The 17,735-nt window shown below is 48.0% G+C and overlaps 1 protein-coding gene across 5 annotated transcripts in view; it reads left to right on the top strand.

Annotated features, from left to right (window-relative positions):
- ELAPOR1 (endosome-lysosome associated apoptosis and autophagy regulator 1) overlaps positions 1-16,297 on the top strand; it is a gene marked incomplete at both ends in the record, with an annotated part of 68,162 nt that extends 51,865 nt beyond the window's left edge. For 2 of the 5 annotated variants that reach the window (XM_082674527.1, XM_082674524.1), the window contains 14 exons: positions 2,404-2,581; positions 3,316-3,444; positions 3,853-3,943; positions 5,777-5,882; positions 6,145-6,282; positions 7,277-7,540; positions 8,830-9,003; positions 11,560-11,740; positions 12,042-12,138; positions 12,610-12,711; positions 13,907-14,033; positions 14,111-14,289; positions 14,979-15,144; positions 16,119-16,297. In XM_082674527.1, coding sequence (XP_082530653.1) covers positions 2,404-2,581; positions 3,316-3,444; positions 3,853-3,943; positions 5,777-5,882; positions 6,145-6,282; positions 7,277-7,540; positions 8,830-9,003; positions 11,560-11,740; positions 12,042-12,138; positions 12,610-12,711; positions 13,907-14,033; positions 14,111-14,289; positions 14,979-15,144; positions 16,119-16,187 — 2,001 coding nt within the window. Of the gene's footprint in view, positions 1-2,403; positions 2,582-3,315; positions 3,445-3,852; positions 3,944-5,776; positions 5,883-6,144; positions 6,283-7,276; positions 7,541-8,829; positions 9,004-11,559; positions 11,741-12,041; positions 12,139-12,609; positions 12,712-13,906; positions 14,034-14,110; positions 14,290-14,978; positions 15,145-15,387; positions 15,412-16,073 lie in introns of those variants that run through there. The other 3 variants (XM_082674523.1, XM_082674525.1, XM_082674526.1) reach the window with 3 other exon arrangements.
- Positions 16,298-17,735: the final 1,438 nt, after the last annotated feature.

Below are 17,735 nucleotides of genomic sequence, written 5' to 3'. Positions count from 1 at the left end.
AGAGGGGGCAGGTGTGTGCCGGATGACTTCGAGGAACAACAGTAAATGAGCAGGGAGGGCTCAAGGGCACAAGTGGAGAGATCTGTCTCAGATTAGACATTCTGAATGAACTGCTGCTATATCCCTAAATCAGAGCCTCTCAGGAAACAGGAGTGGGGAATTCTGCATCATTCAGCGCTAAGCATATGCTTGGCTATTAGGATGTATAAATGTTTCCTGGCTGGCTGGCTGGCCGAATCCTCTTTTTGCTAATTAAGCATGGGATAAAGTCCAATCCTTTACGGTGATTGTTTCTATAGTCATCTCTTACTGCCCCCGCACTGCCCCACCCCACCCTCATGTTTCGAGCAAAATCCCCTTCCCTAGCAGCCAGGCGAAATGATATATCTTGTCAGTTGCACCTTAGACCCCGTTCTGTAGTGTCTGGTGTTCTGCATGACCTTGTAAAAATTACTGTCATGTCCTTGGCCTCAGTTGACCCACTGATTAAATGAGGACAATCCTGCCCCTCTTCTCCCTCCAGGGCATGACATGTGGCTGATTGTGGCTGTCTTTGCTTCCTTCTGCCCCACTCTTTCCCCTCCCGGCTTAGACCAAGGCATTCTAGATCCGTCGTGTGCTCTGATGCCTGCAAGCCTGGGTGCCTGCCCTCCCCTGATCACCTTGAGGGTCTTTAGATGCTGAGTGGGGCCAGAGCCAGTGCTCGCACCTTGCAGCCCCGCCAAAGCACAGCTCAGGGAGGAGCCCTGGAGTATACACGGTGAGGAGTGCCCAGGGATATGCAGTCACCAGGATTGCTTTACAGAAGCCTCAGCCCTCAGGCCCACACTGGTTCTGCTTGGGATTTTGTTTTCTAAGCTGTATTTTAATATCAAGGGACTCCTATTATGGCCTTTGCTGTGCCTCAGTGCTTTCTCAGGGACCAGGATGGCCAATCCACTGGGGCTGCTGAGTGTGCTGCTCCAAGAGATGGTCTAAATCAGTCTACCAGCTCCCCAGACCTTTCTCTCTATGAGACTCAAGGAGACAAGCCAGTTGAGATAAGTTTAGAGCACTAGTCCAGGTCTCTGGTCACTGGCTGCTCTTCACAGGGAGAAAGGCTGAGCTGAGCAGGGAGAAGAGTTGTCTGTCTCAGGGCTCACCTTCAATGCAGGCAGCACGGGACCCTTTTAAGACCCTGTCATTTCTTATCCTTAATAAAATGGACCGATGCTTTATTCACCCACCTTTTCACATGTATGGTATGCTACACAGAGCATTTGCATCATCACCTCAATGCAATCCTTTTGTTTCTGACTTGCCCGAGGGCCACACGGGAAGCTTCACACTGCCCAACCTCACCCCTGATTCACCAAGGCCTCCTGTAATTCATCTCCTCTTCTCTATCCAATTTCTCCATCAAAAGACTAGGGACGACCCTAATAAGTGACAGATACAATGCTTCTCTTGTTCACTGACTTGGTGGCTGGCCGTTCCTCTTGCCTTTTTCCCCTGGTTTTTTTGAGATATAACCGACACATAACATCGTGTAAGTTTAAGGTGTACAATGTATTGATTTTATACACTTACATACTGCAAGATGATGACCACCATAGAGCTAGCTAACAGCTCCATCAGGTCACATAATTACCATTTCTTTTCTGTGGTGAGAATGTTTAATATCTACTCTCTCAGCAGCTCTCAAGTGTATAATACAGTATTATTAACTCTAATCACCTGTACCTTAGATACCCAGAACTTACTGATCTTATAACTGGAAGTTTGTGTTCTTTAACCAACATCATTCCTCTTGCCTGGATGTCCCAGAGAACGTAGTGTCCATACCCCCATGGGGATTGTTATTATGTGCTTGGTGCTCTTGCTAGACGGTGAGCTCCTTGAGGGCAGGGGCCACGTCCTTCGTCTCTGAGTCACATAGATCTATTAGACTTGCTATAGATGCCTACTGAATAAGTGAAAAAGCAAAGAAAACACTTGGAAGACAAACTGGGGCACCTCAGCCAACCTCTCTTCTCCCCAGGGGTTACATAAGCCACCTCTACTCCATGCCTTTTCGTGTTCTGGGATTTTCACCGGCGGCTTTTCCTGTGACATTGGTAGGAATAAGATTCTACACTGGAATCAGAGCTTTCTCTGGAGGCAACTGGTCCCCCCATTCCATCTGACACACGAGTCCTCATTAGGTCTATCCCTCTTCATTCAGTCAACATGCATTCAGCAGATATTTATTGAGCATGACCCTGTACCAGGCGCTAGGCGACGGGCCTGGGGTATATCGGTGACCAAAACAAAGTGCCCCACCGTGGTGGAGCTTTCACTGGAGCCCAGAATCCCCCCACTCTCAAGGTAAATTCCTGAAGATAATCCCATGCAGGAAGGCTGAGTCGTGCTTTGTTTCTGCAGACACAGCTCATGTACAAATGGGCCCAGCCGAAAATCTGCAGTGAGGACCTGGAGGGGGCAGTGAAGCTGCCCGCCTCTGGCGTGAAGACCCGCTGCCCACCCTGCAACCCTGGTTTCTTCAAGACCAACAGCAGCACCTGCGAGCCCTGCCCTTATGGCTCTTATTCCAATGGCTCCGGTAACCCCTCCCCCACCCCACTCCCTGCCTCGCGTCCCTTCCCACGCCACCCACATGGGTGGGCCACGTGGGCACTCCCAGTGTCAGCTGAACACGGGCTCTGTCTTTCCAAGGGAGGCAGGAAGGGCCAGGCCACCTCTGAGGTCCATACTCAGGAGAAGAGAGGTCAGGGTGGGCCCTGTCTGTAGGTCCGAGTCATACTTGAGAACTGCCGACCTTCCTCCTCATTCCAACTTTGAATGTGACTCAGGCCTGAAGGGACCCAATCCTCACATCAGAGGCTTCCAGCATGTGGCAGGGACACTACCTAGAAGGTTTAGGGAGCTGGGATGGCCACACTGACACAATCAGGATTTGTAAGCCACTCTGCAAAAAGGGAGTTGGGGGGTTTTGTATACCTATGAATGTGAAGGCATTTGAGGATAACAATGTGACAAACAATATTAACTATATGTACCAGACCAGAGGATATGTTTAAGCTTTAAAATGAATAATTTGATGGGCCAGTAGCCTAATTGGAATATGATAATGAAGGGTCAGTGTTTACACCCTGAGTTTGTTAAATAACATCGTCAGAATGCTTTCAAGTCAGCTTGATGTCACTGTGCAACGGTGCTCAGCACCACCTCTTGTTGGGCTGCCCACCTCTGTTGCCACTTGTCTGTGTGACAGCAGCTCCAGTAAGGGTGGCTGTGGCCTTCCTGCTGAATGCGTGGATCTTACGGCTCCCCCAGATTGTAGCCACTGCCCAGCGGGGACCGAACCTGCCGTGGGATTCGAATACAAATGGTGGAACACGCTGCCCACGAACATGGAAACGACCGTCCTCAGTGGGATCAACTTTGAGTACAAGGGCATGACAGGTAACTGCCTCCCTCCTGACTGTGAGCTTTCAGCTCGATGCACTGCCACAGGGGCTCTTCCCACCTCACGTTTCTTCATAATAGGGATGTCTGGAGAAAAATGAGCTAATCGTGCCATGCACTCCCCTGCATGCTCCACTGCCCATGGGCATATAATATATATTCTGCCAAGCCTTTGTTTTAGAGACAGAAACAGAACTAGAAACAATGTGTACATACTCCAAAGGCCGTGCTCTGAGAGTTTCAGAGACTTTGACCAAAGTAGCCAGAGAAGTAACATGGTTTGTTTGGCGGTGATTCTGAACGCCTCAAAGGACGGTGTTATCTCTCTTCCAGAGTGTCATCTGGGTGCACATTTGCCCTGCACCCAAGACCACTGGGCATTAACTCTTCCCTCTCCTTTTCCAGGCTGGGAGGTGGCTGGTGATCACATTTATACAGCTGTTGGAGCCTCAGACAATGACTTCATGATCCTCACTCTGGTTGTGCCAGGATTTAGGTGAGGAGTACAAAGCTAAAGGGAAGCCCATACCACCCTTGGCCACATCCAGGTCCCACATAGCTAGGAGTGTTGTAGAGGAGAAGGCTTCTGGCTTGTGGAAGTGTCAGTTCAGAACAGAGGAGATCATGGTTATGGTCTGATAAAGTTAACCTGAATGCTAACACTCATTCTTAGTTGCTGCCCATGCTGATTACCTACTGCTCTCTCATCCTGTCTAGCTTCTCCCATCATTTGGCCACATGCTACTTGAATTCCTCCTCCTCACAGCATCAGATAAGATTTTAAAAACCTGTAAAAAATAGGGCCAGGGGTGCCCATAGACAGTTCATCTTTATTTGGGGCAAGAAGCTTGGGAGGGATTGTTCTTATCATATTTATCCCCATATCCCAAGAAGACCTAGGATAATAAGCAATTTGTTTGCCATTAAAAAAAATACAGGCAGGGTGGTACAGTGCAAAGAACACGGGACTGGGAGATAGGGCATTTGAGCTTTGCCACTTACTGGCTACGTGAACTTGGGAAAGCCATTGTGCCCCTATAGGCTTTAGGCTCCTTGTCTGTAAAACAAGAGGGATTGACAGTCTGTGATTTTGGACTAACTCAGATTGAGATGATTCTTCTAGCCCATCGGTTAGCACCACTGTGTAGGGAGGAGCCAGGAACTGGAGGTCCTCAGAATTCAAGCAAATGGCCAAAGCCAAAAGAAAAGCCATAAATGGATTTCCAAAGTCAAAGTGAACTCTTCTGCCTATATGTGCTTTAGAGGTCAGGGGGAACCACTGAATCGGCGTCCCAGTTGCAAATTTGGCTTCTCCATTCCCTCCTTCAAGCTCCCTCCTTTCCATCCCTGGCACAGTGCTCAGCCACAGCGGTTGCTCAAAAGGTTTCCCTTCCCTTAATTTACATTACTCAGAGCTGAACAGCTATATCCCATGTTTATGAGGTAAGCAAACTTTTTAGACTTTTGGGAGGTAACACTCCCCAAAGTACTTTTCAATTTGCAAATATGATTATAGCAGTAAAGCACTTCCTCACCCCACTTATCCCCCCTGCCATCCCCACCCATCGGGCATGGCTGTCTCTTTCTCCAAAGAAGGACCAGCTGAGAACCTTGTTAAAGAAACAAGTTGAGGGCTTCCCTGGTGGCACAGTGGTTGAGAGTCCGCCTGCCGATGCAGGGGACACAGGTTCGTGCCCCGGTCTGGGAAGATCCCACATGCCGCGGAGCGGCTGGGCCCGTGAGCCATGGCCGCTGAGCCTGCGCGTCCGGAGGCTGTGCTCCGCAGCGGGAGAGGCCACAACAGTGAGAGGCCCGCGTATGGCAAAAAAAAAAAAAAAAAGAAACAAGTTGAAGTACCTGCTAATTCGATCCAGGCAAAACCCCACTATCCCTGGGAGAGAGCTGCTGAGCAAATGCAGACAATTGACATCTTATGATAGTGATGATTCTCAAACTTTAACGTGCATATGAGTCACCTGGGAATCATGTTAATGCACAGATTCTGATTCAGTGGGTCTGGAGACCGCACTCTGCTGGTGAGGCTATACAGCATTTTACAAAGCACTTCCACATCTGTTATGCCTTCGGATCTTACCACAATGATGGGAGGTAAATAAGAAAGATTATTACCTCCGTTTTACAGATGAGGAAACTATAGTTTGTCTAGGTCAAGTTCACACAGCTAGGGTGGCAGAATTGGACTTAGTCTATGCTCTTTCCAACATACTCAGAACTTAATCCTGTCCCCCAGCAGACCCTTTGCTGCCATCTGGGCTCTTCAATAAGCACTGTCTGCCTCTGGAACCGACTTTTGATTTCTGCCCCACAGACCTCCACAGTCAGTGATGGCAGACACAGAGAATAAAGAGGTGGCCAGGATCACGTTTGTCTTTGAGACCATCTGTTCTGTGAACTGCGAGCTCTACTTCATGGTGGTACGTTCTCTTTGCCTGCTTTGGGGCTTCCAGGGACTATTGGGAGGGCTGGCCCCTCTGCCCTGTCGGGGTATCAACATAACTGACACCGTTGCTTACAGTGATTTCGCAGAGGAAGGGCCTGACTGTCTGTCAGGGACTGCACCGTTTAATATGGGTCTAACCCACTGTGATGGCCCCCAGGATGGCAGCGGTATGGGCATCCTCTCCCCACCAGCCACCCAGCCATCATGCCTTCTTCACTTATCTGTCTTGGGTTCAGGGTATGAATTCTAGGACCAACAGTCCTGTGGAGACGTGGAGAGGTTCCAAAGGCAAACAGTCCTATACCTACATCATTGAGGAGAACGCTACCATGAGCTTCACCTGGGCCTTCCAGAGAACCTCTTTTCATGAGACAGTAAGCTCCTCCCCTTACTCAGATGCTCAGCGCCCAGAAGAGACCTCTGAACCTGGAAGGATTCCTGCATTAGCTTAAGTATGAGGTTGAGCTTCAGAATCCAGGGATTAGAAGACTCCTAAGGAGTCAAGCAAAGAACGCCTATTCCAGCCCCTGAGGAGCACCTAGCCTTAGCTAAATGACTTCCAGGGGAAAATGACACTCTAAACTCTTAAAATTACCTGTCCCTCCTCAGCAGACCTGCCCTGAGGACATGTGTGGTTCCTGACCTGGTATACCCTGTTCAGTCCTGCTCTTTTTTTTTTTTTTTTGGCGGTACGCGGGCCTCTCCCTGTTGTGGCCTCTCCCGTTGCGGAGCACAGGCTCCGGACGTGCAGGCTCAGCGGCCATGGCTCACGGGCCCAGCCGCTCCGCGGCATGTGGGATCTTCCCGGACCGGGGCACAAACCCGCGTCCCCTACATTGGCAGGCGGACTCTCAACCACTGCGCCACCAGGGAGTCCCTGCTCTTGTTTTTAATAATAATAACTCTGGTTTTGTTGTATTTTCTCAACTCAAAATAATGTAGTTTCATTGCGAGAAAACTTAAAAGATAGAAATAAGCAAAAAGAAGAAAATCCCCCATAATCCTACTACCCAGAGATAACCCAGTTAACATATGAAGTATCTCCTATACAGTCTTTATTTCTCCACAAATACTATTTTTTCTTTTATAAGGAAAAAAACTGCTTTTTTAAAAAATATGAGCATCTACTGCATATTTCCCCACGGTACTTAATATTTTTATATGTCATTTAAATTGTTCAGTCTTATTGTAAAATGACACAAAATGTACATAGTTACTGTTAAGTGAGTAAAAAGAATAGGATGTTTCTAAAGGTTTTTCTCAAGTATCACAGGATAAGAAGTATTAAGTCATACTCTTACTATTTCCAGAGCACTCAATTGCTACTGCTCAGAACTTGGCCCACTCTCCTCTTGTCTCTGTTTCCAGGGAAGAAAGTATACCAGTGATGTCGCCAAGATCTACTCCATCAATGTCACCAATGTCATGGATGGCGTGGCTTCCTACTGCCGTCCTTGTGCCCTGGAAGCCTCTGACATAGGCTCCTCCTGCACCTCTTGTCCTGCTGGCTACTATATTGATCAGGATTCAGGAACCTGCCGCTCCTGCCCCCCTAACACAATCCTGAAAGCCCACCAGCCTTATGGCGCCCAGGCCTGCGTGACCTGCGGTCCAGGAACCAAGAGCAACGAGGTGCCAGCAGTTGGCTGTACATCATAACCTTGGCCCTCTGAATGGGCCACCTCAGAGGGTGCCGGGTCCTGGGTGGGGTTCTTGAGGGGCTAATACCCAAGGACCACCCCCCCTAGTATACGCCCAGGTTGGCATCCTAGAGGACACCCATCCAGGCTATGACCATAGATGGAGATTTCTTAGCTGTAGTGGTTGGTTTTCAGGGTCTGGGCCTCAGTCATGAGCGAGTCTCATCTTCAGGGGATGGGTAAGGGAGATCTGTGACCATCTGGTCCAGAGGGTTATTTGACATCTGTGCAGAGACCTGAAGGGAAGGAGTAGTGGGACTTGTGGCTCAAATTCAGCCTACTTCAGTCCAGCCTGTTATCATGGGAATTTGCCTCCTCTTTGTGGGGAGGGTAACCCACCTTTGCTGGGACATATGGTTAATTGGCATATTGCTGTCTCCTTTCCCAGGAGTTTCTTCTAAAGCGGAGCAGCAGTGCTGTTTCCCCCATGCACTTCCTGAATCTAAGAAAATACTATGACCAAAAGCTCTTAGTTATTCATTAATGCTTTTAAGTGAACTTGAATTTTACTAATCACAACCACATGGACACACATTTGTAAGACATTGTTTACACAGTCTGCAGATGCTGCTCAGTTCAGCTGTGCAATAAGTGCATCAATTCTGCAGACCCCTGGCAACCTCTCTGGGGCACCCTGGACTTTTGCCACAAAATTCCTCCCCCAGGGCTCCCTCTGCTGCTGTGGGAGGGATTGACAGTTGTGTAAGGCCGCTGCTGCCTGGGGACCTTAAAAGGAGCAAGAAAGGGGTTTATGGCTCAGTTTCCTACAGAGAGCCTGGGAAAAAGTAATCTGGGGTTCAGTGACTTTTAAATGGGGGAGGGGGACCAGGCTTGTAGCTTCTCTTCTGCCATCTTGGACACCCTTCTTCCAGTTAGCACCTTGTTGTCTTTTGCTTGAAAGTAAGAAGGGCTATCTTGTGTCTTGAGAGAGTTTTATAATCTAGGCATAGGAACAAGGCTACAGAATCTGACCCAACTACCTATTGAAAAATAAGAGGTTTGGGTTTGTACATCATATATGTGCTAATAATTGAATGGCAAGATGTACATAACCACACTAGCCCCTGTTTTGCATCTTTTAATGCCCACACCTAATCCATACTTCCTCTTCTCTCACCCTGCGTGGGCTGGACCAGGCTGGGGAGAGAGACTGCCACTCTCCGTGGGGCCTCTTCAAGGCCCTGCCTGCGCAGCCGGCCTGATGGACCCCTTTCCCCTCAGATCCACTCCCTGTGCTACAATGACTGTACCTTCTCAGTCAGCACTCCGACCAGGACTTTTGACTACAACTTCTTGGCTTTGGAAAACACCGTCTCTCTGGCTGGAGGGCCAAGCTTCACTTCCAAAGGGCTGAAATATTTCCACCACTTTACCTTCAGTCTCTGCGGAAACCAGGTAAGCTGTGCAGGTACTGACCATGTGAGAACGGAAAGGGGGCGCCAGCGGATCAGAGGCCAGAGGACACGGGAGGTTCAGATCGCAGAGGATTGAGGAGATTCAAAGGTTTTTTAATGATTATTACTCTCCCGGAGGACTTTCTCCTCTAAAATCAAATCATCTGGATTATAAACATTTACGAAAACGAACGTGTTTAAAATAAGGTGTAGGGAATTCCCTGGCGGTCCAGTGGTTAGGACTCCGTGCTTTCACTGCCAGGGCCCGGGTTCCATCCCTGGTTGGGGAACTGAAATCCCACAAGCCGTGTGGTGCAGCCGAAAAAATTTTTTAAATTTTTTTAAATTAAAATAAAATAAAATAAGGTGTACATTTACTCCTCCCTGACCTTTATTCTCTCAAAATGATTACATAAAAATTATGCACATACATCAACTATACTTCAATTAAAAAAAAAAACTATGCAGGAGAAAGATTTTTTTTCCTTAAGAAAGCAGTCTTCAGTAATCATGACACTTGCCTTTCATTTTCTAGAGGCTGAATAAAATAAATTACTCTTTATTTCATCTACATGTATCTTTGCTGACAGTACATGTTACCATCAGCATTTCGGGCTGCTGCAAATATTTTGGATGCAAAATTCAGAGGCAGAAATGTAAAGGATAATCACACCACCACTGCACTTGACTAAATTACAAACAGGCCAGGATTAGCGGTTGGAAAGGTAATTTCAAATGTTGCAAAATAAAAAGCGTCTTGAGCATTTAGTCTGTGACTGTGTGTGGAAGTTAGGTCTTTATACCACAAAGCTTCTACCCATCTTCTGCAGCATGCAAAAAAGTTGATTTGTGTTTATAGAGAGAACATGCCAAGAAATAAACTAATCTGTGAAAGATTAGAGACAGATGTCTCTATCTTGTTTTTAAGAAGTCTTTGAAGAAGTTAAAGCCTCAGAAGTGACAGTGATAACTCAGGAATTGAGACTGATTAAAGCAAGCCCCATGCAGCAAAAGTTTCAGTCAGTGAGTTGGGAGAGAGAAGATGGGAATTTGCGGAGTCTGTGAGTTTTCTTTTCTTTGCTCCCTTATTCTTATATAATCTAAAGCTTCCTTTCTGTTCTCATGTTCTTTACCTATTTCTTACAATCTTGAAAATAAACTGAGATACCAGATTTAGCAACTTAGCTCTATTTGTAATAAAATTTATCATATTGAAAATCCTACATTCTAAATGCTAGGTCCACTTAAATTTAAAATATTGAACAAATGATCTTATATTAGCAAACATGTTATATATTCATATTTCATAAATTTGAAGAATTATTTATTTATTGGCTGTGTTGGGTCTTCATTTCTGTGCAAGGGCTTTCTCTAGTTGCCGCGAGCGGGGGGCCGCTCTTCATCGCAGTGCGTGGGCCTCTCACTGTCGCGGCCTCTCTTGTTGCAGAGCACAGGCTCCAGGCTCGCAGGCTCAGTAGCTGTGGCTCACGGGCCCAGTTGCTCCAAGGCATGTGGGATCTTCCCAGACCAGGGTTTGAACCCGTGTCCCCTGCATTGGCAGGCAGATTCTCAACCACTGCACCACCAGGGAAGCCCAAATTTGAAGAATTTTTAAAGGAACAGTATCTCAATATCTCTTCTATTACAAAATCTCGAGGAAGGAGTTTCAATTCCCTCCATCTTCCAGAGTTCTATTCTATACAGTATGGGTTGTTAAAGACTGGAGGAGAAACAATCTTTCTTCTGTTGATAAATATTTTATTTATTTATTTATTTTGCGGTACGCGGGCCTCTCACTGCTGTGGCCTCTCCTGTTGCGGAGCACAGGCTCCGGACGCGCAGGCTCAGCGGCCATGGCTCACGGGCCCAGCCACTCCGCGGCATGTGGGATCTTCCTGGACCGGGGCACAAGCCCATGTCCTCTGCATTGGCAGGCGGACTCTCAACCACTGCGCCACCAGGGAAACCCAATAAATATTTTCAAATGGAATAGGGTCCAGTAGATCCTAAGATGTCCTACCTCAAGGCAGGGAGAGGGCTGGTTATGGGGTCTGTTTTAACCCCCAGGACACTCTGGAAGGTGCTTCCAAAGTAAGTATGGTAGAATCACAGCTCCAAGGAAGACACAGAAAGGGAATGGGAAGCAGGCCAGAGGTCCAGATAAATTTCATGGGATTAGTTACACATTTCAGTATCTGCCTAGAAAACTGACTAGGATAAGGAAGGCCCTTAACGGGTGGGCTGGTAGATTAGATCTCCAAATCAGTTGCCGCCTTCACAGCACTGCTTATATAGGGCTCCCAGGTGACTCCAAGGAAACAAAAGACTGGGGATCCCTGAACCAGAGTTCCGGAAACTAGGACACCTAGGCCTTATTCTTAACTTTTTATCTTTTAAAATCTGTCTTGTAATTAGAACTGGGATGAATCGTTCCACTGCAACACACTCTTAGAAAGTTGAAATTTTAGACACGGAAAAACTGTTCCCTGTTCCCTTCTGGGAGCTCTTCTGTGATCACTCATTCCTTCCTACTTCCTCCCCACATCCCCCTGCCCAGGGTAAGAAAATGTCCGTGTGCACCGACAATGTCACTGACCTCCGGATTCCTGAGGGTGAGTCAGGTTTCTCCAAATCCATCACAGCCTACGTGTGCCAGGCGGTCATCATTCCCCCGGAGGTGACAGGCTACAAGGCCGGAGTGTCCTCGCAGCCTGTTAGCCTCGCAGATCGGCTTATCGGTGAGTAACACAGTTGCTCTCGCCTGTCTGAGCATGTCTGTAAGAGAGAGTGAGCCTACCAGGCTCTGAGGTAAAAGGTCCCAGGTGAGGGGCCCAACCTCCTGACCTCTGTTTCCTATTCCATCCTGGGGTACGAAATGCTCCTGCGGCCACTGACAAACCTTTGTTTCACCCTTTCATGAGCCACTCAAGGATGTGATGAGATGAAGGAAGGTGGGATGTGGACAGGTATTGAAAGAACAGAAGTGGTTGCCAGCTAAATGCTACTAGTGAGGACTAATTAGGAGCTCTAATTTGGCAGGGGTGACAACAGATATGACTCTGGACGGAATCACCTCCCCAGCTGAACTTTTCCACCCGGAGCCCTTGGGAATACCGGACGTGATCTTCTTTTATAGGTGAAAATGAGAGGCCAGGCTAATGCAAGTGAAACCCAGGGCTCCTCCGCAATCTCTGTGGTGTCCCTCCCTCTCTAGCCACCTACTACTTATCAAGCCAGACCACTTCCAAGGTCTAGCAGACCTGCCCAGCAATGAGCGCTAAAGGCTGGGATTTCCCCATCCTAGCTTCTTGGGTATTCCTGGGGCAGGTCTGCCTCTGGTGGCAGGGAGGAATACTGGATGACCTGTGGCGGACTACCCTTCCTGCCTAAGGGAGGCTCCAGTGTTGTGCATCTGCTAGCCTTTCCTAGACCAGTGCATTTCCCCTTGACCAGATCTCCCTGACCCCAACACTCTCCTGTGTGTCAGGCCACAGCCCAAGTCCAGACTTCCCCAGTGAGGGAACCGTTCCATGTTGACTTTACTTAGTGGCTCTCCAATGACACAGATGAGTGACTCGTTCCCCCATGGGGGCTGCTTTCTCTGCAGGTCCAATGATGTGACCCAGTCCTGCAGTTCTGGGAGATCAACCACCATCCGCGTCAGATGCAGTCTGCTGAAACCTGCTCCTGGAAGTCTGTCGCTGCCAAGGTAAAGGGATGTAACAAAGTCTCCCTCCCTTGGCCTCATAACGTCCCAAGAACCAAACAAAGAGTACTGCAAAAGAGCAAACGAGAAAACCATGTGAGATCCATTAATGGGTTCTTGGGGACACAGTCATGGCTCCAAACCCTCAGTCTTTAGATGTCAAGAATGGAGCAGAAGGAAGGGTCAAAGCTACCCTCACACTCACAGACCATTATAGGGGCAGCTGCCTAGCAAAGTGACGAACTGCTGGGGCTGAGAGCCAGATTCGATTCCCCTCCTCCACTTACCAGCTCTGTTATGGATACAGTTCTTATCTTCTCTAGGCCTCTTCTTCCTTATTTGTAAAATGGGGATAGTAATATATTCCCTCAGGGGGCTGTTATGAGAATTAAATGAGATAATAAGACTTGAGGACTTCCCCAGATGTCTTTCTCAGATGTGGTTACTTCCTATTATCATTAGGATTAGTAAAGGTTTAGGGAATCCTCGGAATCTCTCTACAGCTGGAAGACCCTATTCTGAGTTTAATAGCTGAGTGCACTAAATTGAGGACTCCTGAACTAATTTGATTACAGTACCCTTCCCCCGCCAACCTTCCTTTTTTTCACATAACACTAACATCTTGAGGGGTACCAGTCTTGAGGAAGATGGTTTGGGAAATTCTGCTCCTAGACAATAACTGATCAGGGAGATGGGGAGCCCAGCAGCACATTTTGACCCAGCAGTGGTGTCAAAGTGTAAGATCACTATTCTTGTTGCAAACGTTACAGTAAAGTACACTGCAGATAGCAGTGACCTGAAGTTCATTCCTGAACCCTGCCCCCCACCTCCACCCTCTGCAGGAAGCTGCATGTGACTTTTGCAAAATGTCACATGTCCATGGGTTGGACAGGAGCTTCTGAGGGGTTAGTTGGGCAGCTATGCTAGAGCTCAGACAGCTTACATTAGTTCTCATCGGATGTCAGCAGAAACAAACGGGCAGAGGGTGGGAGCCCTGGTGAAGGCCAGAAAGGCCTCTTATCATCAGGGAAATCGGAGAGCGATACCTGGGTTAAGGACTAGTTGGAAGGATCCTGATGGAGCTAACAGTTTGGCAAGGAGAGGACAGATCAGGCAAGTTATGAGACGCCAGGACTCCAGCCAGATCTTCCCAGCAGTCCTGCGAGTGTGCGCTCATGTCTCCTTTCTGCTCTGCTAGCACATGCTCCGATGGGACCTGTGATGGCTGTAACTTCCACTTCCTGTGGGAGAGCGTGGCCGCTTGCCCACTCTGCTCAGCTGCTGACTACCACGCTATCGTCAGCAGCTGCGTGGCCGGGATCCAGGTAGGTGTCCCTGCTTGGGGACTTCCCAGGAGACAAGGGAATGTGATATCTGAGTTCCTTGTTTTTCTCCCCGATAGAAGACTACTTATGTGTGGCGAGAACCAAAGCTCTGCTCGCGTGGCATCTCCCTGCCTGAGCAGAGAGTCACCATCTGCAAAACGATAGACTTCTGGCTGAAAGTGGGCATCTCTGCAGGCACCTGCACTGCTATCCTGCTCACCGTCTTGACCTGTTACTTTTGGAAAAAGAATCAAAAGTACATGATGGGGTATTGCAGTTTGGGGATGGCCAGGATTGGATCATTGAGCTGGGAAGAGAATATCTGAGAGTATAAGTTCATGGGGCTATTCTCTGGCATTGGCCACAGTCCCTGTGACTCTGGCCAGAGCTATGTTGAGCCACTTATCCAGTGTATGCCTTGGTTATCCTGACTCCTAAACAGGGATGGTATCACATGGCAGTCTGTGAAGGGCTGTTAGATTCTCAAAAGAAAAGCAAAGAGAATTCTTAATTTGTTATTATTAATGATAAAAATAATGACTTTACAATTCCATTATTTCTATTAAGCTTTGAGATCACAGAAACACCTATACTTGAGGAAAAAGATCCCTGACTTGGGAGTCGGATTCCTTAGTTATATGCCCAGCCCAACACCATTTTGCTATGCTTCAGTTCCATTACCCATGGTATGGGAATATCTCTTTACAGCCCAGCCTTTCTCCCTTTCCCTTTTATTCCACATTTTGGTGTCTTGTCTTTCCCATCCCCTCCTTTTATTCCACATTTTGGAATGTGGACAAAAATTGCCAGTGAGGAAAATTCCTCATCCTTGAGTGCCCCATTCCTAGAGGCTTGGGCCATATTAGGGAACAGGTGTGTCGTATTTTGAAAGAACACAAGGAAGTCAAGATTTTAATGGGGCCCTACCATCCCCTTGTTTCATAGGCTAGAGTACAAATACTCCAAGCTGGTGATGAATGCTACCCTCAAGGACTGTGACCTGCCAGCAGCCGACAGCTGTGCCATCATGGAAGGCGAGGATGTGGAGGATGACCTCATCTTCACCAGCAAGAAGTCACTCTTTGGGAAGATCAGATCATTCACCTCCAAGGTAGGGAGCCTGGCCAGTGCACTGAGGTCAGCCTGGAGGGCTGGAGAAGATACCAGTCCTAGGATACTGAATGACCCCACACTGTTCAGGGACCACTACTCTGCTCCCCATCCTCCATACTATTCTATCCCCCCACCCTGTGAATCCTGGCTTCTGCCTTCTGTATTTCCACACCAATACTCTTTCCCCTGGGGCCCAAGGCTGCTATTGACTAGGCTCCTTCTCTCCCGACATGCACTCCAGTGGATGGACTGTTTGGGCCTTTAACTTCCAGAAGTATTGAACCACCCATGTTGTAAGAAGATTCATGACCCCCTCCCCCCTGCCCTTCTTTTCCTTTTTTTTTTTTTTTTGGAGGGAGGGGAAGAGGTGATCTCTAGGATCAACTTCCGATAGAAGTGCGGCTCTCCTTTGGCCATTGGAGGGTGCTGTCCCACGGATGTCTGGGCCTGGGCCTGGGGCAAGCAGAGAACATTCAGGCAACTCTTACAGGGCCGCTGCCCTCTGCAGCCCCACTCTGCCAGTGCCCACAGCTCACTGCTGCCCGGAACCAGTTCATCCAAATGGGGTGGGGAGGGATGGCGAGGAAAGGAAGGTGGGGAGGTGTTTACTTGGCTGAATCTCATTCCCTTTGTGCTGATCTTCCAGGGTGACTCCCTTGGCCTCCTTAGACCTTGAATTTTTTTTTTTTTAACTAATGGGAGAACAATTTATCCTGGGACGCTTGAGTCTTTCTGGAACTTCTAGAATTCAACACAGATGCAGAGCAAGGGGTTTTAAAGATATTTCTTACCCTTTGACTGGCTGAAGGGAGCAAGAAGAATAGAGGATATCTTAGGTCCATGTTTCCACAAAGCCACTGAAAGCAGGAATTTCATGAGGGCTCCTTCTGTCACCTATTTTCCATTTCCCTCCTTTGTTCCCCAAACTTGCCCACGTGCAGCAGCCAGCTCCCGTCACCATCTCTCTTTCAGAGGACTCCTGATGGATTTGACTCGGTGCCACTGAAGACATCCTCAGGAAGCCCAGACATGGACCTGTGAGGGGCACTGCCCTCCCTCACCTGCCTCCTCACCTGGGCACATCACCTTGCAAGCCTGTGGCAATGTGGGTGCCAGTTTCCTGCAACACCCACTGCTGGAAATCTCTTCGTTGTGGCCTTATCAGAAGAAGTTTGAATTTCAGATCTTTGTTTTTTTATAGAGTACCCAAACCCTCCTTTCTGCTTGCCTCAAACTTGCCAAATATACCCACACTTTGTTTATATATTACTCCCTCGCTTGCATCTTGTTTCCCCAAATGGACCAGCCATTGGAGCCATAGCTTCATCTGCTCATATTTCTTATAGCTCTGGAACAAAAGTATTTCTCTCTTTTTAAGTATAGAAACTCCCTCCCCTGTCCTCTTACTTAAGGGCACAAGCAGCTGGGAGTCTCCCTGATCATATGCCCTCAGCTCACGATCTCTTTAGGAGAGAGGCTGGGTGAGGAGGGTACTGGCATCCCCTGATGAACCATCTTCACGGTTGCCTGGATTCATCTCTCCTGGATAACCAACTCAAACTGGTATAGTGGGTAGGCTGAGGGCCAGATGAGTAAGCCCTGGGTAAGAAAGGGCTTGATAAGCACAAAGAGGCAATAAAGGAAGGATTTATTTTGTTTTTTAAACTGGGTACTTCATTCCCTTTCCTTGAGTAAGCTATAACTATTCTCACTGGAGCCAAAGGAAAATGTTCATTGAGAAAATGGGGAAAGCTCTGATGGATCTATTCTCCCCGCAACCCACTGCGTTTTGTTTTGTTTTGTTGGGTTTTTTTTTACCTCCCACCATCTCCCTATGACACTAAAGGGAACCAGGTAAGCCCCAATCCCAGATGTTCTAGCTTTATTCTCTATTTGCTTCTACCCAGAAATGACAAACATTGCCAGTGAGGAAAATTCCTCATCCTTGAGTGCCCCATTCCTAGAGGCTTGGGCCATATTAGGGAACAGGTGTGTCGTATTTTGAAAGAACACAAGGAAGTCAAGATTTTTAATGGGGCCCTACTAGAGAGTCAGCCCACAATGGGATGGACCTGAGGTGGCCATGATGTCTGCTTCTAAACTTAATTCATCTGCTCAGCCACAGAATAGACAACCTCAAGGCTGGCCAAGAAAGGCATGGACTTGTAGCCTGTGCCCCAGCAGTGAGTAGATCCAGATCAGTCTTCAAGGAGGAAACACTAGGGGAGTTGGACAAGGTGTTCACCAAACTGGGAACCCTTGCACTTTCATGCCCCTGTCCTTCCCTTCCTCCTGTTCTCATTTCCTTTGTGTGCTGAAAAACTAAAAAGACTTCCGGCCCCACCTTCTGGCAGCATCTGTTTTGAAAGGTGAGTAAAGTGAATGTTCTCTGTGCCCCTTTTCTCCACTTTCACAACAACTATAACTGATGAACTTTAAGTAACTAGAAATGGTAAAACCGGAGCAAGAGTTTAAATTCTCTTTTTCTTTCTACTATGGCTATTCTCCTTCCCTCACTGGCAGGCTAGAAGGACCATCCTTGTTCAAGGGCCCTGTTGCCCATGGTTTGTGCCTGTCTCCTTTCTCAAG

Source organism: Grampus griseus (genome assembly GCF_964374135.1).
Source record: "Grampus griseus genome assembly, chromosome: 1".
In the NCBI taxonomy this organism is placed as follows: domain Eukaryota; kingdom Metazoa; phylum Chordata; class Mammalia; order Artiodactyla; family Delphinidae; genus Grampus; species Grampus griseus.
This window is presented reverse-complemented; position numbering and strand designations above follow the sequence as displayed.